General features: G+C 34.7%; 1 protein-coding gene across 10 annotated transcripts in view; it reads left to right on the top strand.

Annotated features, from left to right (window-relative positions):
* Positions 1–22,892, top strand: part of ADAMTS6 (ADAM metallopeptidase with thrombospondin type 1 motif 6) — a 282,617-nt gene that overhangs the window by 193,158 nt on the left and 66,567 nt on the right. For all 10 annotated transcript variants that reach the window (XR_010659003.1, XM_065905423.1, XM_065905426.1 and 7 more), the window contains 4 exons: positions 10,137–10,239; positions 16,672–16,805; positions 18,417–18,540; positions 19,045–19,125. Coding sequence is in view for 9 of the 10 variants with exons in the window: in XM_065905423.1 (XP_065761495.1) it covers positions 10,137–10,239; positions 16,672–16,805; positions 18,417–18,540; positions 19,045–19,125 (442 nt within the window). In the remaining variant the exon portion in view is untranslated. The remainder of the gene's footprint in view (positions 1–10,136; positions 10,240–16,671; positions 16,806–18,416; positions 18,541–19,044; positions 19,126–22,892) is intronic.

Raw genomic sequence — 22,892 nt, 5'->3', positions numbered from 1 at the left:
TACAGTACAAAGAACTTTTCTACATTTCTAAAAAGAGCGTTCTGGTATTGTTAGCTATTTTCCAGAAAATCCTTAAGTTTTTCTTTCCGTACTATTTGTGATTTGCCTGTCTGCTTGAAAATGTGACTAGGATAGAACTTCTGGTGAAAAACCTAAGCTCCACCTTGGTTAGGATGCAATCATATTATTCTTACATCTTAAGTATCTCATTTCCTCCTTTATTTTATGCATCAAAACTATAAAAAATTATGGAGACAAAGGATTTTCCAGTTCACCTGTGGTTTGTTCTAAAATTTAAGCATAGTTTATGTAGTACCTGGGTGTTTTTTCAGTCTACTTTGCTAGAGGTGCATGCTGTCTGCAGTTCTTCCATTCATTGCTTAAGGTCAGTTAAATGGTGTTATTGCCTTGGTTGTGGTACACAGGAAAAATATAGCCTATATTCGGAGGTAAGACTATAGTGAAAGAAGTATGGACTTTGGATTAGAATTGACTTAAATTTAATCCATGTTGTTGCTATTTTACCCTGGCAAGATACCTAACATCACTAAATTTTTAAGGAACACCTGTATAAATAGAGTATAATTATATCAAACTCGCAGGTCTGTTTGAGAATTAAAAGAAGTAACACTTTAATCAGGCTTCCCAGGTGGTTCAGTGGTAAAGAATCCACCAGCCAATGCAGGAGACACAAGAGATGACGGTTTGATCCCTGGATTGTGAATATCCCCTGGAGTAGAAAATAGCAACCCAGTCCATTATTCTCATCTGGAAAATTCCGTGGATAGAGGAGCCTGGCAGGCTGCAGTCCATGGGGTCACAAAGAATCAGCTGCGATGGAGCACAAACACTTTAAAACATCTAGTGCTATTCCTAGTACTTAATCTTTACTCAATCAGTACAGCTATTACTGTATACATTTATGTTTTAGAGATTACAAAGTACTTTTATATATTTTAAAAAGTATTCATTAAATCTTCAAATCACTTTCATAAAGGGAAAGACAGGTTGGTTTTTTGTTTTGTTTTGTTTTGTTTTTCTGACCTTGCTGCACGGCATGTGGGATTTTAGTTCCACCAACCAGGGAACCTGTGCCCGCTCCACTGGAAGCACAGTCTTAACCACTGAACTGCCCAGAAAAGTGCCTTGTTTGTTTGTTTTTTTTAATATTTTTAAATGAGGAACTAAAGCTTAGCAATAGGCTAGTGTCATGGAAAGGATTCAATAAGGCATAGAATTTCCGGATGCTGCTCTAGCCTTCTTAAAAAAGATGGAGCCTTTGGGAGGTGAGTGTGGCAAAGTAAGCTCTGAGTTTAGTCACCTTTGACATTGTCTTACTTCCAGTCTAACCTTAACCTGCAGCAGAACCAGATAGCTGAGAAAATTAGGAAACTACAGACCTTGCCCCAGGGAAAGGTATAGGGTAAGTGATGACAAAGTACAGAGTTGATCTGTTAACTAACTGTGTCCCAGGTTATAATTAGAAATCAAATATGTATCAACCACATTATTCTTTTAAGTACACTTCAATATACTTATAAAAATTTACTTTCATGTATATGTATGTATATATGTGTCTATATATATATATATAAGATGGCAAGAAATAGCAGAAGCAGTGTCATTAACCTTTAGGGTAGTATGAATTTTATAGTGTGTATCTTATTTTCAGAAATAAAGACTAGCTTTAAGCATAGGAAAAAACTTGTTTTTTATTTTGTTCTTTAAAGAGACATTTTTAAAATCACACAGTAAAAGATTTTTTACAGGCTTAGAGAAAAGGGTCATGCTATGGATAGAAGGTATTTAAATAAAATACAGGCTATACAAAGCATCTAAAAACACCTTTAATTTTGAAAACTTGTATAAGAGACTATAATATCAAACATGAGATTGAGATTTAAATTTTTCTAGACAATGTAGGATAATCAGACTTTTGTTTTCTTCAAAAGTAAAAGTATAGCGCAATTGCTCCCATAAAACCAGGAACTATTTGGGAGAGAAAAGATGAGAAGTTTACATTTAAACGGGTTGATATCCCAGTGTTCATCACAGCACTGTTTACAATAGCCAGGACAGACGAATGCTGCTGACATTTGTCAGCAGACGAATGGATAAGAAAGCTGTGGTACATATACACAATGGAATATTACTCAGCTATTAAAAAGAATGCATTTGAATCAGTTCTAATGAGGTGGATGAAACTGGAGCCTATTATACAGCGCGAAGTATGTCAGAAAGAAAAACACCAATACGGCATATTAATCCATATATATGGAATTTAGAAAGATGGTAAAGCTGACCCTATATGCGAGACAGCGAAAGAGACACAGATGTAAAGAACAGACTTTTGGACTCTGAGGGAGAAGGCGAGGGTGGGATGATTTGAGAGAATAGCATTGAAACATGTATATTATCATATATGAAATAGATCGTCAGTCCAGGTTGGATGCGTGAGACAGGGTGCTCAGGGCTGGTGCACTGGGATGACCCTGAGGGGTGGGATGGGGAGGGAGGTGGGAGGGGGGTTCAGGATTGGAAACACATGTACACCCATAGCTGATTCATGTCAATGTATGGCAAAAACCACCACAGTGTTGTAAAGTAATTAGCCTCCAATTAAAATAAAGAAAAAAACTGGGGTTGAAATGATTCACTACATATATTGAACACTAAATTTAACCTTGGAAATGCCTTTGTGAACTTTTTTAATGAGATAATAAAACAGTTCCTGGTAATTAACAAATCAGTAATTTTGTTTGGAACTTATAAGAGAGGCATGTGGTATCTTTATGTATATGACACCTGTCTGGATGAATGAACAGAAATAATGTCCCTTTTACATAATCCCATGTCAAGTGCATGCCTTGCTAAGTAAAGCAAGGGTCAGACTCCAACCTCCACTTCTGCTTCTTCAAGTAATAGTGGCAAAAAATATGTTTCTATCTTGGAGAGAAAGAACATTAAATTTGCGCACTGTATAAAGTTGGTCTAGTGTAATAGTGAAGAAATATGAGTGCATTTGTCATGCATGTAAGAAAGAAAGACAAAACAGAAGGTGGAAAAGAGAAAAGGCCAACAAAGTGCTCATTTTGTTGTTTTTCCTGAGGCTTTAGGAATCCTCCTGTCTTCCTAGACTTCCCATCTCTTTTAGGAAGAAAAGAGGAAAGGGAAAAATGGGGGGAGAGGATCAAGTTTTTATTCTCAGCTAGCTTCTCATTCTTTATTACCCATAAGACTAGGAAATAAAGAGTCTCTTGTTGAGGGTGAAAGAGGAGAGTGGAAAAGCTGTCTTAAAACTCAGTGTTCAAAATCATGGCATCCAGTCCCATCACTTCATGGCAAATAGATGGAGACAAAAGTGAAAACAGTGACAGGCTGTATTTTCTTGGGCTCCAAAATCACTGCAGCTGCTGAATGCAGCCATGAATTTAAAAAGACACTTGCTTCTTGGAAGAAAAGTTATGACAAACCTAGACAGTGTATTAAAAAGCAAAGACATCACTTTGCTGACAAAGGTCTCTATAGTCAAAGCTATGGTTTTTCCAGTAATCATGTATAGATGTGAGAGTTGGAAGGTTGAGCGCCGAAGAATTTATGCCTTCGAACTGTGATGCTGGAGAAGACTCTTGAAAGCCCCTTGGACAGCAAGGAGATCAAACCAGTCAATCCTAAAGGAAATCAGTCCTGAATATTCATTAGAAGGGCTGATGCTGAAGCTGAAGCTCCTGTACTCTGGCCACCTGATGCAAAGAGCCCCTGATGCTGGGGAAGATTGAGGGCAAGAGGAGAAGAGGGCAACAGAGCATGAGACAGTTGGATGGCATCACTGACTCAATGGACATGAGTTTGAGCAAACTTCAGGAGATGGTGAAAGACAGGGAAGCCTGGCATGCTGCTGTCCATGGGGTCACAAAGAGACACAAGTGAGTGAACAACAACAAGAAGACTTACTTCAGTATTTGCAGAACTTTCCTCATTTGCAAACATATTGGGATGTATTGCTCTTGAAGGTAAGGACATTTTGGGTGTATTTTGCAAATGAAAGAAGGCACAAAGAGATCCCAGGAATTTCCAAGGTCACCCTATTTTTTGGAATAAAATGAAGATTTCAACTCTAGTAGTAGAAAAACCCCAGGACAGTTTGTCAGCGAAAGCTGAGATTTCTTTTTATAACACTTTATGCCCCCAATGAATTACTCTTTTTCTTTTTTTTAGATTTATCTACCAATAAAAAGTATTGTGAAAGGAGATTCTTGTAATCTGTCAACATGATTGGAAGCCTAAGATAGTCCATAGAATGTGCTAACATACACATTTCTCTAAAAAAAAAAGAGTGAGGAAAAAGATGCTAATATTAAGATTTTTCGTGTTTTTGAAAATACTAAGATCAAAAGATAACTGAGACCTGCAGTGTTGCTTTCTAGATTTATGTGGGGCCCTGCTGGTTGCTTTTTAGAAGGAGAGGATGCTTGATTAGTGTTAACACTAGGAAGCTGAAAACCTGTCAAGCTTTACATAAAAAATTTGTTGCCTATGCCTATTTCCTGTTACAGTTTTGACATTGTGTCAGCATTTATTATACTTACGTAATATAAAAAACATTGCTTCCTAAACTCGCCACTATTCTTAAACAAAACAAAAATATATTTTATGGAATTTTTCCTTAAGAAATTACTCTTTTCTTTGCTCTCTCATTCTTTGCAACCAGAATATACAACTCCTCATAAGCTTATTTCTAATCAACCCAGATTCAGAGCATCCACTGAAGGAAACAATTAAATCAAAACATAACACTAGCTGATATATTCTAGAAACAGAAAGGTGTAGAATCAAGTCCCCAAGTCTGCTGCAGTTTCCAATTTACAAGACCTTTCATCTTCCATGTTATTTTGTGAATTTCCCAAACACATTCCTGCCTCAGACCCTTTGCATTTAATGTTTCCTGGAACACTGTTTTAAAGATATGTACATAAGTCATGTCCTCAGTTTTTTTAACTCTCTGCTTCAGTGCCACCTTATCAGAATTTCTCTTAGTCTACCATTTAAAACAACTTCCCCTAACCTCCATCTAACCACCATCTTAGTACCCTGCACTGTTTTTCTTCTTTCTCATCTCCAACTACAGTGAGCTCCATGAAAGCAGGGACCTAATCTGTTCTATGTACTGCATTATCTCCAGAGCCTAGATCATATGTGATACATAAAATATTTTTATATATATTTGCTGAATATAAAAAAAGACCCTTAAGGCCAGTTCTTGGTGCCTGGTTTTAAAAGTACTAATGATAATTTATTATGTCCCCATAAGAAAGCCATCAAGGTCTAGATACCTTTCAGTTAGGGATTAGATTTGTTCAGAAGGCACAAGACCACAGGAAAAGAGATTTTGGCTGAAAGAAAGAACTGGATAATAATTGTGGTCATCTGAAAAGTATTTTATGTATCTTTCTGTAGATTATACAGAGTGTATGACCCCTATGGGGATAATTGTACAGGAAGTTTAAGCATTTTATGCTAATTATTTTATAATCTGATATCAGTTCTTTAAAGTGTATGATTCTGTATTGACTCAAAAATTAATAATTGAGCTTGGTTCTTCTGCACAATGCTGACATACAGATGTTTCTATGTGTTAACATCCTGAATCAGGGATTGGCAAATTGTGCCTGCTGGGTCAAATTTGACCCATCGCCTCTTTTTGTAAATAAGATTTTAGTCGAACACAGCCCTATCATTTACATATTGTCTATGTCTTCTTTAAAAAATGTAATGGCACATTTGAGTAGTTGTAACAGATGATATCGGCTCCCCAAGTGGTACTGGTGGTAAAGAACCCGCCTGCCAATGAAGGAGACAAGAGAAGTGAGTTCAGTCCCTGGGTCAGGAAGATCCCCCGGAGGAGGAAATGGCAGCCCACTCCAGTGTTCTTGCCTGGAGAATCCCATGGACAGAGGAGCCTGGGGGTACAGTCCCTGGGGTTGCAACGAGTCGGACACATCTGAGCGACTAACACAGTGTATATTGAAATATTTTAAAAGAGGGGAAGATTCCACTGGATTAGTAAATTAGAAAAATAAAATGTTTGTTTATTTGTAAAATTCCCTGGACATCTTTTATTTTGGTCAGTAACAAGGAGTCAGACACAGATCTCAAAGAACAGATACGACTGAAGCAACCAAGCACGCACACACGCAACAGAGATTATACGGCCCATGACGTCTGAAGTATTTACTGTGTGGCCCTTGACAGAAGTGTGTCAATCTCTGCCCTTAACCAATTAATTGCAAAATATAATCCAAGGAAACATCTTTATTCAGTCTCCCAAGTACCAGTACCACTACTATCATTTCCTCCTTTTTCTTCTCTTTTTTTTCTCACTATTCCTCTTCATCATGATTATCATCATCAACTGTAGTATCTGTGAAGATCCAACCATAATAATAGAAACCTCTGAATATTTGAATCCAGAGAATTTAATGCAAAGGATTGGCTACATGAATAATGGAAGAGGTTGACAAGCCCATAGATCAGCATCAGCAGAAAGATACCAACCCCTCCTACCAGAAAAACAGGAAGGAGGTAGTTTTATTACATGCTAGAGACTGAAATCACACAGCTGAATCTGGAACCATTAGGATTGAGGGTAAGGGTGGCTATTTGATGTTGAAGCCACAAAAGTACTCTGCTTCTGCCTAAGATGCTGCCGGAGGTAGAGAAGAAATGAAATACCCTGGCTTCTCCCACTAGTGCCTTCCAGTGCCTGAACTCAACTAGAAGTCAACTGACAGAATCCTATGAAATAGAGCCTGCAGATTTGTTCCCCTGAAATAAAGAGCAGACCAACAGGAGGGTGAGGAATGAGTCTAAGGATGCCTAGACCAAAGATCACGCAACTGCTAGTAGTTATTGAGCACTACCACCATCAGGTAGCAAGCTCCAGGAGTTGGTGATGGACACAGAAGCCTGGCGTGCTGCAGTCCGTGGGGTCGCAAAGAGTCGGACACGACTGAGCGACTAAACTGAACTGAGCCACTGCCAGTTACAGAACTAAACAGTTTACATAAATCCTCACCTACAGAGTAAATACTAGTATTATCCCTAGATTATAGATGAGACCTGGAAAGTTAAGTACATTGCTGAAGGCGGTAAATGAAATAAATCAGTTAGAATCAAATCTAAGTCTGTCTGTCTGCTGTCTGAAAATTCATATTTTAACCGTCTCATTTTATAAATAAGAAAAAAGTAGTTGGAGCAGATAAACTTGCAGCTGGTAAAGACAAGGCTAGGTCTAGAACCCAAGTTACTCCTGTTAGGTTTTTGTACATTGTAAGAGCTAAAAACCTATGTTTTTATTGTAGCATTTACAGAGTCCAGTGGAAGCCCCCACTCAGATGAAGGAAGTGTCTTTGCACATTGAAACTATTACTAAGCAGACTGTAATAAAATATAATTTATTCAGTTGTAAATTGGAATTTCTAATTATAACTACCTCAAGAGTGGTGAGAGAACTTATAATAGATCTAGAGAACTCTGAACAGTGTGCCATGGAATAGGTACTTACTAAATGCTTAGAAAAATGTAAGTATGTGTTGTTACTGTTAATATTTTTATTATGCTGACCCTGGGAGTGGTTATCACAAGAAAACAATAGGTCAGAAATCTTATGAAATGTTACCAAATATGTCATTAAACTAATATTCTTCTTTTGGACTTTTTAATTCTCTGCTGTTTAGTATAATAATTACAAGATGGTCAAGAATAGTATTTTTGTTTCTTTTTTTTTTTTGAAGTGAGTGTCCCTCAACTTCATTTATTATTTCAGGGCTTTTTTTTTTAAACCAATTTTTATCTGTGAAATGTTAACTTATATGCTTCTATACAGTTCCTTTCTTTCATCCAGGATGGCCTTTATCCAACTATTCCCAAAATTGACCTTTTCTTTTCTTTCCCCGTGGCTTTACTTGGCTTAATTCTTTTTTTTTTTTTTTTTTAATTTGGCCATGCTGGGTCTTAGTTGTGGGGCACGGGATCTTTTGTTGCAGCGTATGAGATCTAGTTCCCTGAACCTGGCTCCCCTGCATTGGGAACGTGGAGTCTTAACCACTGGACCACAGAGAAGTCCTGGCTTCTTTCTTAATAGAAGTCTGTTTTCTTTCTTAAGCAGCTCAATTCCTATAATATTTTAATATTTTATAATGTTATAAAGAGTAACTATGTATGACACTTTTGTTATAATTCTTATGATACACTCAAGATTTTCTTCCTCAACAAATGTTTCCCTGATTCATTTGACACTTCAATCTTTCACCTATATACAGCACCTGTGGACAACATAATGTGCTGTCATATACTTATTGCCTCAGATAGGATTGCAGTTTTTCCATTTTTATATTTTACTCGAAATAGATTGAAAGACATGCCTGGATGAAGTTTTAGGTGGTTGAATACAAATTCTTAAGTATTGTGTGAAAATTTGTATTTCTTTTCTTTTCTTTTTTTTTTGTATTTCAAATTACTTGTGTTTTGTAAAATTGAGGATATTTTCTTTAAAATTAGTCTCGCTGCATACAGAGCCACTGGTAACCTTGGTCATTTTCTGCTCATTTCCTGAAAATGTCTTGTAATGGGAAGCTTTTCTTTATTCCAAAAACTAGCACACCATGAAACAAAAGATGGTGGAAGCATATCATTCTAGTGTGGTGCATTGCAAAGCCTATGTGAATAGTTCTTTTATTTTTTTAAAGGGCAAATATGAAGGATAATTTGATAAGTAAAACCATTGGATTTAGCATTGCAGTGTCATATTTTAATGTGCAGAAAATATCTTAAAATGCAAGGCTCATAACAGAATGTAGACCTGCTGCCACTACTTTCAGAATCTGAGGCTTTAAACTTGATATGGTGGAATTTCAAACCTCAGTATATAGCAAGTAATGATGACCTTGCACATGTTTGCACATTGTAGCCTTATTATTTTTTGCACTTGATTTAAAGGACATTTGCAATGTACTAATCTCAGAAAACTGTATCAAGGAGATGTAGAGATCTAAGGGAGGGTAGTAAAATGTCCTCAAAATGATCTCTGAGAATGTAACATATTTGTTCACAGTTGAGAATTTCATCTAATGACTTGTTTTATTCTGTCATGTTTAAGGGAAATATTTTCTCCATCCCTGTTTCAAAAGCAATACTTAGTTTTTTAGATGCTACTGGTACAGAACTCTAAAAGATAAGTCAAATTAGGTCATATTTCCTCAACACTATGAGAAGTTACATTTTTAATTCTTTGTGAACTTTAAGTTTAGGATGGCCCTAAATAATGTGTAATTTGGAATCTAGACCTAGCTAGATTGGCAAGATTTTCTTCTCTAAAAAACTTAGGTAGAAAAAGCATTCCAATCTTTTAAAAACAAATAATCCTCTCTTCACTCTCTCAACATCCTTCTCTTCTCCAACAACCAACACATGTTCATGTTTTGCAAATTTAGTATTTCATTTTCTGTGATGTTAATAGATTAAATGTAAATCTTAATAAGTCCAAATTCCTTGATTTAAAGGTGTTTAGACTTGAGGCCTAGGATTTTGCCCAGTTCATTCCACATCTCAAAATATGGTTTTTGTCAGGACTAGACAGTAAACAGCTATAGTAGTTGGGATCCAAACCACAATTAATAGTGCTGAATGTCATGTTACAAACCTGCCTCTTGATTTCTTAAAATAAAGAGCTGGGAGTAGTTGTGGCAACTGGACTTTTCAAATACTGTTACCAAAAAGGATTTTGTGTTTTAGTTTCTTCACCTAGTTTTTACGTCTGTTTATAAGGAGATACCTAATTGATTGATTGCAAAGTGGACTGTGACATGCATCTGAGTGTAAAGTTACATGGAAACTGTCTAATACTTAACTTTGTTTAAATTACTTCAGTTATTTCTTCTGTGGCTAAGATTACAATTCAGACACTTCAGTCAGAATACTGGTTGTAAAACAGTAAAGCAAATGCCAGAATTATAGCCCAAGAATAAGGGAGTGAGCTAATGTGTTGGGAGTTCAGACATTTTTAATTATAGGGGCATTGTCCCTTGGTTTTGGTATTTTTCAACAATTATGCTATTTATTATTTTATTTTATTTTAGCCATGTCCTTTGGGGGCCCGAGATTTTCGAGAGAAACAATGTGCAGACTTTGACAATATGCCTTTCCGTGGAAAGTATTATAACTGGAAACCCTATACTGGAGGTAATGTATAACCTGGCAGAGTTTTCATTATGCTTGAGAGCTTTGCAAATATAAGAGAATATATAAATACATACAAACATACCCATACATTCATATACAGACTAGTAAAAATTAATGTTTACAAATCAAAGCAGGAAAGTGCTCTAGTACTAAAAAGGTCTCCTGTTTTATTAAGTTTCCCTGTAGTAAAGTTAATATGTTAGTACAAATGATCAGAAATCATTTTTTAAAACCTAATTCTATTTAGATACAGAGTTCCTAGAAAGGGTGTAAATCCAAATATTTCTGAATTCTTGAGACTTCCTTGAGGTGTATAGACATTATAATAATTTATAATTATCAAATATTTGGAATTGTCAGCCTGATATAAATCAGCTCAAAAGAAGCTAAGAAAATGTGTTTCTCTCTTGGCCAAAGGCCAAGAATCTTTTTTTTTTTTAATGTTGGCTATTATTTTTATTGTTATTTTTATTGTTAATCCAGTCCTTTGAATGGAAGGCCAAGGATCTTTACACAGGTGATTATTGTTCTTTTTTAGGGAAACATGTTTTGCTCTAATTTAGGCGAGCATCAGACGCTAACTGTTCAGTAAGCACAAGTTTTCTTAGGCTCCCAAAGCACAAACTAAAATTTGTTCAAATTTTCTCTTAGAAAAATAAAATGTACTCTTTAAAAAAAACTTTTATTTATTATTTTTCCAACATCTTACTTTTTTTTTTCTCTTGGCTATACCATGCAGCTAGGGGATTTTAGTTCCTCAAGCAGGGATTGAACTCAGGCCCCAGCAGTGCGAGTGCTGAGTCCTAACCACCAGACCACCAGGAAATTCCCTCAGCATCCTACTCTGAAAACTTTCCAACACAGAGCAATGTTAAAATAATTTTTCAGTGACAACTGTATATGCACCACCAAGATTCTATCATTAATATTTTAATATACTTATTACATGTCTAGTCATCACTTTATCCATTCATTAATTTATTCCATTTTTCAGGTGCATTTCAAAGTAAATTATAGTCATCAGTATACTTTCCTCTCTAAATACTTCAGCATGCATAAGATTAGCTGCAGTTCAATATTTATTTTTCTTTTGAGGGAAGATTATGTACAATGAAGCACACAGATCTTAACCTACCTAACTGTACTTTCCCTGAGTTTTGATAAAACACGTGCACCTGTAAAACCTTACCAAGTTATAGAACTTTACCATTGCCTCCAAAATTGTCATAGTCCTCATCCTTCTTATTCAGCAACTGGCTCCACCTACTTACAAGAGACAACCAGTTTTAACTTTTTTTCCCCTATCAATTAGTTTTGTCTGTTACAGAACTTTGTGTAAAGAAAATCATGCCATATTTACTCTCATGTAAGGCTTCTCTAAGCCTGATGTTTTTGAGATCCATCCATATCATTGCAAATGTAATTAGTTCATTTTTTTTTTATTGCTGAGCAGTATTCCATTGTACTAACCAGTTTGTTTTTCCATTCTGCTGTTGATGGAAACCTGTATTGTTTCTAGTTTTCAGCTGCTATCAATAAGCTGCTGTAAACATTTGTGTATGTCTTCTTATGGGCACAGTTTTCATTTTTCTTAGGTAAATATTTAGGGGTGGGATTGCTAGGCCATAGGATAGCTGTGAGTTTAGTTTTAAAAGAAACTTGCAGATGTTTTTCCAAAGTACTGTACCAAGCACTTTCCTACCAGCAATGTATGAGAGTTCTGTTTGCTCCTCACGCTTGCCAGCATTTGGTGTTCGCAGTCTTCTTTTGGGACTATTATAATGCTGTCTCAATGAAGTTTTAATTTGTGTTTTCTGACTATTCAATGTGTTGAGCACATTTTCATGTGCTTATTGAGCATTTCTATATCTTCTCTTATAAAATGTTTGTTCGAACCCTTTGCTTATTTTTAAATTGGATGTTTATCTTTTTATTTTCAAGTGGTTTATTTATAAATTTTATAAGTATTTTCTCATAGCTTAGGAGAAAATATTTCTTTACTTTTATTTTACTTTTCATTATGTTTTAAATAATATTTTGGATGAATATAAGATTTTAATTTTGATGACCTAATTTTTCAGCTTTTAAACATTTTATAGTCATTGTGTTCTCTGTCCTGTCCTAGAAATCTTTGCCTCCCTTAACTCAGGAAGATATTTTCTTATGTTTTCTTTTAAAACCTTATGTTTTTGGTCTTTAGATCAACACTCTAAAAATAATTTGGGGGTATGATATATATTTGTAGTATATTTACAGACTCTATTTTGTTTCATTGATGTATTTGTCAGTCCTATCCTGGTGTCATACTGACTTAATTACTTTAACTGTATAGTCTTGAACATAGGTAGTATAAGCTTCTCCTACTTGGGTCTTTTTTTCAAGAGCTCTTTGGATATTCTAAGGGTTTTGCATTTCCACATAAGTTTTAGAGTCAGTTGTTAATTTTTACAGAAGAACATGTTGGACTTATGATTGTTGTCCTGTTGAATCTATGCATCAATAGAGGGTGAACTACTATGCTAACTATTGAATTTTCCAGTTTATGAACATGGTATCTCTTTCCATGTTTTACTTAACTTCTCTCAGCTGTGCTTTATAGTTTTAGGTTTAAGGTCATGCACACCTAGTAAATCTTTTCCTGAGCAATTTATGATTTTGACAATATTGTAAATAAAGATTTAAAATTTTTCATTTTCAATAATTTGCTCTAATATATACAAATAAGATTGATTTTTATATATTAACGTACATATTCTGTGACCCTTCTAAATTTCCTTACAAGTTCTAATAGTTGTTTTGTAGATTGTTTAGAATTTTCTTGGTAAATAGTCATGCTATCTGGAGATAGGTACTATTTTTTTCCCAATCTTTTTACCTTTTTATTTTATTTTCTTCCCTTAATTAACTGACTTGGCCCTTCAGTACAGTTTATGCATGTGTCAATTTTATGTGTTTTCTTCTTTATTCTGTAAGTAGAGTGACTTAGTTGATAGATTTTATAATGCCAAACCAACATTTGCTTTTCACATTAAACCCCAGGTGTTGATGACCTTTTTTATGTGTTATTGGGCTTAATAGCTTATATTTAATTAAGGATGCTTGCATCTATCTTCATAAGGAATATTTATTTGTAAATTTTTTCTTCTCATGGTTTTGACAAGTTTTGGTGTCAAAGTTAATCTGGCTTCCAGAAATAGAATTCTTATTTACTTTGAAAGTGTTCGTAGGGTTGATAGTTCCTCCTTAGAACAGATTTTGCTAATTAAACCATCTAGGCTCAGTATTTTCGTTGTGAAAAGATTTTTTTTTTTATTTTAAACTCAACTCCATTAATAGATACAGAGTTATTCACATTTTTTATTTTTATGTCAGTTTTTGAGTTTGTCTTCAGGAAATGTATGTTACTTCCATGTTGCCAATTTATTGGCAGAAAACTATCATAACATTCTCTTATTATCCTGTTTAATATCTGTAGGATCTGCAGTGATATATACTATTGTATTTCTGATATTGATAATATGTATCCTCTCTCTTTTTCTTGATCAGTCTTGCTTGAAGTTTATCAATTTTATTACTCTTTTCAAAGGAAAAAAAGTTTTTATCCTTTTTTCTAATTAGTTTTTTGCTCTTATTATTATTTTGGTTGAGGGGTTTATTTTGCTATCTTGCATTCCCAAAATTCTTTATATTTTTATTTCCTTCAGTTAAAAATATTTTCTTATTTAAATTGTGATTTCTTCTTTGGCCCATGTATTATTTAAAGCTATGTTATTTTTATTTCTAAATAATTTAAAATTTTCTAGATTTTTTTGGTTATTGATTTATAATTTATTTATATTATGATCAATAATAGTCTACATGATTTAAATTTTTAAAATTAGTTAAAATTTGTTTTATGATACAGCTTCTTGTCCAGTTTGATGAATGTTCTTTGTATACTTGAAAAGGATTTCTGGATATTGTGTTCTATATGATCATCATGTCAAGTTGACATAATATTGTTCAGGTCTTTTATATAATCCTTATGATTTTCTTTTGCTCTGGTTTTTTAATTAGTTCCTGAGAGAAGTGTCTTAAAATCTTCAAGTATTTTACGGCTTTTCTTTTTATGTGTGGTTGAAGTTTTTGCTTCATGTATTTTGAATTGCTTTTATTAGATACATATACATCTGGGATTGTTTTGTCTTACTGTAGAAGTAAGTCTCTGAAATAGTTCACAGATTTAATCACTAGCATCTTGATAATTGTGTGCTTAGTAAATTAACCCTAAATTCATAATGAGCTTTAAATGAAGGTAACTGATAATGTGACCTTCCATTCAATCTTCTTAAATCCCTTCTTGAAATTGTAACATTACCTCTTCTAAAAACCTATTGTAGTGGAGGAAGCTGAACACATCTTCAACAATAAAAGAAGAATAAATTTACTTGTATTATTATCATATAGCATAGTGGGCTAAGGAATATACCATAGCATTTATATGTCCTGCCTATCAAATACTGCCTTACATAATTAATACTAAAATTGTATAAATAAAAGACTCAGGTTCTCTTTTTAAAACCTGATGCATGAAAGCTGCATTAAATTCCAAAGCATTGCAATAAAGAGATGGGGAAAGAGCTATATTGGATAGTAATGAAAAAAAATTCCCAGTAAGATCTGTGGAAATTTAGAGCAATTTTATTCACAAGAATCTTATAAAAATAAGTATAATACCTTGATTATCAGTTCAGGAAGAAATTATTTTATTTATTAGTTGTTATTTCTGTGCTTAGTACAGCAAAATGTATCATTAACCTAAGCCTAATAATAACATTGTAAGCTATATAGAAGTTCTATAGCCTGTACACATTGAAAATGGAAGAAAACATGGAATTCAGCCAGAAGTTGTAAACTGGCAGTTCAGGAACCGTTTTTACTTATATACATGTTTTAAATTCCACAGTATTTTTGAAAACTTTAGATGAGTTGCCAAGAAGAGTTTATAGTTTTAAAATGTTTTTATCTTCTCTTGAAAAAGCGGACGGTCTGACAATATTGGGCCATCTTTTTACATGACAAACGTCAACAGTGATCTCCTCTAATGGATTGTTCTCTCTTACTGTCTCCTCTACTCAGTTGGCTTCTCTTTTACTTCACCCTGTAGAGATCTGGCTTCTACCTTCACTAAGACCTAGGCATGTCATCTTCCTGCCTAATTTTCTTGTTTAGAACTAGTCTTTTTTTATTTCAAAGATAAATTTTATAAGGTCATTATAATAATACCAAAGCAAGAGTTCAAAAGAAAGCATTTTAAAATAATTATGTATTTATTAATAGCTTTTTTATGTGTAGTTTTGAATAAAATAAATTGATATTTATTGCTGCTTTTCCAGTATACTGAGAAGTTATGATATGCACTCTTCTTATTTTTTAAATTGCTACTATTTATATCTATTTTTACCTGTTTCACATCAACCTTGAAAAATACATACAACCATTGAAATACAGATTTCAGTGACAAAATAAAAATGCTCAAGTTACTACATGCATTTATTCACAGTATAAAATTAGATTTTTATTTATTTATTTATTTTTAGATTTTTAATTAAAGTTTATTTTTAAGTTTTTATTCAGTTTATTTAAGCTAAAATACATATGATGCTATGCAATATTTCTTTAATTTATTGATCTCATAGAATTATTCAAATTTAATATATTTTTATCTTTGATTTACTGATCTCATAAGAATTTATCTCCATGCTAAAGCCATATTCATGGAATATATTTATTTATTTTTATGTTTTTAATTTTTAATTTTTGGCAGCACCAGGCGGCAAGTGGGACCTTAGTCCCCCAACCTAACCTGCACCCCCTTCAGTGGAAGCACAGAGTCTTAACCTCCAGCTGTGAGGGAAGCCCCTGATATGTTTAAAGCAGGTTTAAGTTTAATTTTACAACTACCGTATCTCTGCCTGAAGTACCAGTTTTTGTATCATCTTCAGTAACAAGTGATATCATTTGCATAAATTTGTATTTGTCTTACGAGGTCATTCTCAAGGTCTTCTTAAACTTTTTTTTTTAGTTTTTAAAAATTGCTTTTGTTTCCTCCATTTCTTTTCAATATTCACTTACCTCCACTATGATCCCTTTTGACCTGAAATATATTGAAAAAATATGTATGGGAAATACCTGAAATTTTAAAACCATAATATTACTCAGCAGATCCTCCGTCAAGTTGCACAAGCAATGCAAATAAACATGAAATTTTCCTTTGTAGTGCAAAAGCTTTTAAATTTCATTAGGTCCCATTTGTTTAAGCAAAGAAAGCAATAGAACAGGGAGTGATGTCTATATCAATCATAAATTTGCCATGGATAATATTGAATCACTGTTCCTTAGGAACACTCCATTTACTTTCTTCTACTATCTCTCCATTTATTACTCTTCCAGGTGGGGTAAAACCTTGTGCATTGAACTGCTTGGCTGAAGGTTACAATTTCTACACTGAACGTTCCCCTGCGGTGATTGATGGGACTCAGTGCAATGCGGATTCACTGGATATCTGTATCAATGGAGAATGCAAGGTTGCTCAGATTTTGAATCTCACTCCATTTTTGCTGGGGTTTTTGAGGCTGTTATCTTTTTTTCTCAGATAGTAGCTCCTAATTAATACTGTGCTAATTTTTAATACAGAGAGCAGTATTCTGGACTCATTTGATTTTCTATAAGAAATGTACACAGTTAAAGGTAGAATTATCCATTCACAAGCACCTTGCAAATGTGATTTATTCTGGTGTTCTAGTTATAGGAATTGCTAGAGCTATGAAAATATTTTGGAATTTAATTTTCATTATTCTTATGTTCTGTTTATAAACAAGATGATAGCAAAAGAGAAGGAATGAGGATTCAATTCTTATTTGTATGGCCACTGCGTGTTCTCAATGAAAGAATATTTGATGTATTTCATAGCAAAATATTTCCTCAAAATGTAAAATAGCTATGCTCTTCTCATTTTGTCTTCTTTTGAAGCATTTATAGTGGTTTTCATTAGAATTAGTCTTACCTTTTTAAAGCGTTTACTTCAGAGAATTAGCCAGACCAGTCAGTTGGAAATTGCAGGAGCAAATCCATGGTGTTTTCCTAGAAAACATGTGTGTATGAATCTTATTGTAAGAAAAGTCACAAAAGCCACTGTTCTCTTAACTTTTTTCCTTGTCTGCTTTTGTTTTACCTTAAAGATAAGCATAAACTGAATGCCAGAAACTGAGAAAGATAAGATTTAGAAACAAACAAAAACCACTGTCTACTTTAATTAATGTTATAATTTCTTGCAAATTATGTCTTTATTAACTTGCCTCCAAGTGTATCTTATGTATCAGATGATGCAGTGTGTGTGTGTGTGTGTGTGTGTGTGTGTGTATTTATGTATTTACTTGAAGAAAAACTTGTTTCTGGGATAGTATAAAAATGTTTTTCAGATAAAAAAGACCCTGGCACAGGTTTTATTCTGAGACTACATGCCTAGTATTAATGGCTAAAAGACAAGTTACAAATAAAGTGCCCAAATATGCCAAAAATACAGATACAAACTGTATTTCTATGATTAAATGCAAAACAGAAAGGTAGACTTTCAGATTCTAAAATTACATGTTTACATCTTTTTCTTTATGATAATTTTATTCAGCTGATGGAAACAGGTATTCACTTGTAGGGATTTACCCAGGCACCAATTCCACAACTAGTCTTTGACACTAATACTAACAATTGGATATCCTAAAGGGTCAGTGGTTTAGAAAGGGCAAACCATAATGCTCAGTAAAGACTGTTGTTGTTATCACCCATGTTGTATAGGGCCATATGCCATTTTTTCTTAGTTAATTGAGGTTATAAATAAGAGCCCATTGCCAACAAATTACAATATTTTAAGAATTGAAGCATAGTTTCTATAAATGAAGAAGAAATCTAGTCTAGAAATGTAGGTATACATTCCTGGGGAATCAGAATATTTTTCTTTCAAATTATATGTTGAGAAATGTTAGCTAGAATTACCAGAGAATGAAGGTAGAAGTGGTTCACATTTCCTGTTTAGTTTTCCTTTACTGGAAAAGCAAGTAGATAAGTAAGTTGTATTCATTTGATTAGTGGGTCCAAGAGTTCCTCTTTTTGGCGCACTGAATATTCTTCTCTGTTTTCAGCATGTAGGTTGTGATAATATTTTGGGATCCGATGCTAGGGAAGATAGATGTCGAGTCTGTGGAGGGGATGGAAGCACATGTGATGCCATTGAAGGGTTCTTCAATGATTCGTTGCCCAGAGGAGGTGAGTGTGTAGAAAGAACTCTTCCTCACACCTCTGGTGTACTTGAAATAGACAAATTACTTGATTTCCCCCTTATTTTAAAATTTTCTTTATTTAAGCAGACAGTGATTTCTCCCCAAATTGCTTTCAATCTTTTAAGTACTAAATGTGGCTTCAGATCAGTTATTTTAAGGAAATATTATTCCATTTCTACTTGGCTTCATCTAGTAATGTTTCTTTAAGATAGGAATTCCCATAGAGCCTGTGATGAGGAAGAAAAAAAAAGGCATGAACCAATATTATATGTTTTGAGGCTTTAAAGATACTTTGAGATGATTTAGAGAAAAGTAATACTCTAGATGTATTCATGAACCCAAAGGGGAATTTACTCATTACTTATAATTTATAAAGTGCATAGAAAGAATGGAAGAATAAGGAAACTTAACTGCTGAATGGTTACTAAACACTCATTTTCTGATGAAAGCTCCAGATGCTGCTTATTACTGGTAATCTTCTGTGTTCCAGGCTACATGGAAGTAGTGCAGATACCAAGAGGCTCTGTTCACATTGAAGTCAGAGAAGTTGCCATGTCAAAGAACTATATTGGTAAGTAGCATATTTTGCTAGATTTTAAATTTTAATGAGGAAAAGCAGCACAGTATCAGGAAGGAAAAGACATACTGCTTTGTGGTAGAACACTTCGGTGTTAAAAAAGAAGTTGCACATGAAAGAACTAAACAAAAAATTAGCAGTTTACACCTTACTCTTTACGGGTGGTTTGATTTTTTAAAAATCATTTGCATAAAATAAAATGCATTCTTTGTAAGTGTATAGTTCAGTTCATTTCTTTTTTATTGCCAAATAGCATTCCATTGTATGAATATACCATCATTTATTTATCCACTCATTTGTTGATGGATATTTGGGTCTTTGCTGTCTTCAACTATGATGAATAAAACTTCTTTGCACATTCTCAGACAAGCTATATATGGACATGTATTTTCATTTCTCCTGGATAAAAAGCCTAAGAGTGAAATATCTGGTCATGTGATAAATATATGTTTAACCTTTTAAGAGTGCTTCCTGGTGGCTTGGCAGTAAAGAATCTGCCTGCCCATGGAGGAGACATGAGTTCAATCCCTGGATCTGGAATATTCCCTGGAAAAGGAAATGGCAATCCACCCTAGTATTTTTGCCTGGAAAATCCCATTGTCAGAGGAACCTGGCAGGCTATAATGAGGTCACGAAAGAGTTGGACATGACTTAGTGACTAAACAAAAACAAACAAGAAAACCTTATAAGAAATTGATTGAATTAACTGTTTTAAGAGTGATTGTATCATTTATATTCCCACCAGGAATGTAAAAGAGTTCCAGTTGTTCTATGTCCTCATCAATTCTTGGCATTGTCAGTCTTTTTAACTGTACCCATAGAGATAATTTTTGTGTGCGAAGTACCTAAACAAATATTTTACCTATTTACTTTTTTAAAATTTATGAAGTTGTAAGTTATTTATAAATACTAGTTATAAATCCCTGCTCAAGTATATGTTTTATGAATATTTTCTTCTAGTCTGTGGCTTGTTCTTAATTGTGTCTTTTAGTTTTGATGAGATATAATGTGTAAATTTTTTTATGGTTTGTGCCTTCACATCTTACCTTAAAATTTTTTCCTACCCTAAGGTTGCAAAGATTGTCTTCAGTGTGTCTTAAATAAATTATGAGTTTAGCTTTTACATTTAGATATTTGGTCCATTTTGGATCTTTATGTAAGGTATGAAGTAAGGATTTAGGTTAAATTATTTTCACATAGATATTCAATTGCTATAGCACATTTATTTAAGACAGTTGTTTCCCCCTTCAACTACGTTGACATTTCTGTGAGAGGTCAATCTCACATAACTGTATGGGTCTGTTGATGTTCCCTCCCCTTAAACCAAAACCACATTGTATGTTAATAGAGATTTCCATTAAGTCTTGAAAATAAGAAGCATTAGGTCTTCAAATTTGTTCTTTCTCAAAATTATTTTTGCTTCACTGCTGCTGCTGCTAAGTCTCATCAGTCATGTCTGACTCTGTACGATCCCATAGATGGCAACCTACCTGGCTCCCCCGTCCCTGGGATTCTCCAGGCAAGAACACTGGAGTGGGTTGCCATTTCCTTCTCCAGTGCATGAAAGTGAAAAGTGAAAGTGAAGTTGCTCAGTCATGTCCAACTCTTAGCGACCCCATGGACTGCAGCCTACCAGGCTCCTCCGTCCATGGGATTTTCCAGGCAAGAGTACTGGAGTGGGGTGTCATTGCCTTCTCCATTTGCTTCGCTAGGTCCCTTACATTTCTATGTACTTTTTTGAATCAACTTGTTAATTTCTACAAAATGTGATTATTTGGAATCTATAGATCAATTTGGGGAGAATTGATATCTTACAAATATTGTCTTCCACACATGTAGCTCAGTGTTCATTATAGCATCATTTGCAATAGCCAGGACATGGAAGCAACCTAGATGTCCATCAACAGATGAATGGATAAAGAAGTTGTGGTACATATACCCAATGGAATACTACTCAGCCATAATAAGAAATGAATTTGAGTCAGTTCTAGTGAGGTGAATGAACCTAAAGCTTGTTATACAGAGTGAAGTAAGTCAGAAAGAGTAAAACAAATGTCGTATATTAATGCATATATATAGAATCTTTAGAAAACTGGTACTGATGAACCTATTTGTAGGGCAACAATAGAGACGCAGACATAGAGACGGACTTATGGACACAGTGGAGGAAGGAGAGGATGGGACAAATTGAGAGGGTAGCATTGATACATACACCTTACCAGTGTATGTATGTAAAATAGGTAGCCAGTGGGAATTTGCTGTATGATGCAGGAAGCTCAACCCAGTGCTCTTTGACAACCTAGAGGGATGGCATGGGGTGGGAGATATGAGGGAATTTCAAGAAGGAGAGGACATATGTATACCTATTCATTCATGTTGATGTATGTTGGCATAAACCAACACAGCATTGTAAAGCAGTTATCCTCTAATTATAAATAAACTGTGAAGCCTGGTGTTTTCTGTGTGGGAAGTTTTTAATGAAAAATTCAGTTTTTGTAACAGCTATAAAGTTGTTGAAATTATTGGCTTAATGCTTTATATAATATTACCTAATATTTGAATGCCTATAGGATCCACAGTGATGGCTCTTCTCTCATTCTTCACATTGGTGATTGGTGTCTTCTTTTTCTTAATCATTCTAGTATTCTTTCAGTTCAATTCAGTCACTCAGTCGTGTCCGACTCTTTGCGACCCCATGAATCGCAGCGTGCCAGGCCTCCCTGTCCATCACCAACTCCCGGAGTTTACTCAAACTCACATCCATCAAGTCGGTGATGCCATCCAGCCATCTCATCCTCTGTCGTCCCCTTCTCCTCCTGCCCCCAATCCCTCCCAGCATCAGGGTCTTTTCCAATGAGTCAGCTCTTCGCGTCAGGTGGCCACAGTATTGGAGTTTCAGCTTCAACATCAGTCCTTCCAATGAACACCCAGGACTGATCTCCTTTAGGATGGACTGGTTGGATCTCCTGTCAGTCATAATAAGACTCTCAAGAGTCTTCTCCAACACCATACTTCAAAAGCATCAATTTTTTGGCACTCAGCTTTCTTCATAGTCCAACTCTCACATTCATACATGACCATTGGAAAAACCATAGCCTTGACCAGATGGACCTTTGCTGGCAAAGTAATGTCTCTGCTTTTTAATATGCTATCTAGGTTGGTCATAACTTTCCTTCCAAGGAGTAAGCGTCTTTTAATTTCATGGCTGCAGTCACTACTGCAGTGATTTTGAAGCCCAAAAAAATAAAGTCTGACATTGTTCCCACTGTCTCCCCATCTATTTCCCATGAGGTGATGGGACCAGATGCCATGATCTTAGTTTTCTGAATGTTATGTTTTAAACCAACTTTTTCGCTCTCCTCTTTCACTTTCATCAAGAGGCTTTTCAGTTCCTCTTCACTTTCTGCCATAAGGGTGGTGTCATCTGCATATCTGAGGTTATTGATATTTCTCCCGGCAATCTTGATTCCAGCTTGTGCTTCTTCCAGCCCAGCGTTTCTCATGATGTACTCTGCATATAAGTTAAATAAGCAGGGTGACAATATACAGCCTTGACATACTCCTTTTCCTATTTGGAACCAGTCTGTTGTTCCATGTCCAGTTCTAACTGTTGCTTCCTGACCTGCATACAGGTTTCTCAAGAGGCAGGTCAGGTGGTCTGGTATTCCCATCTCTTTCAGAATTTTCCACAGTTTATTGTGATCCACACAGTTGAAGACTTTGGCGTAGTCAATGAAGCAGAAATAGATGTTTTTCTGGTA

The sequence above is a fragment of the Muntiacus reevesi genome, chromosome 14 (genome assembly GCF_963930625.1).
Source record: "Muntiacus reevesi chromosome 14, mMunRee1.1, whole genome shotgun sequence".
Classification (NCBI taxonomy): domain Eukaryota; kingdom Metazoa; phylum Chordata; class Mammalia; order Artiodactyla; family Cervidae; genus Muntiacus; species Muntiacus reevesi.
This window is presented reverse-complemented; position numbering and strand designations above follow the sequence as displayed.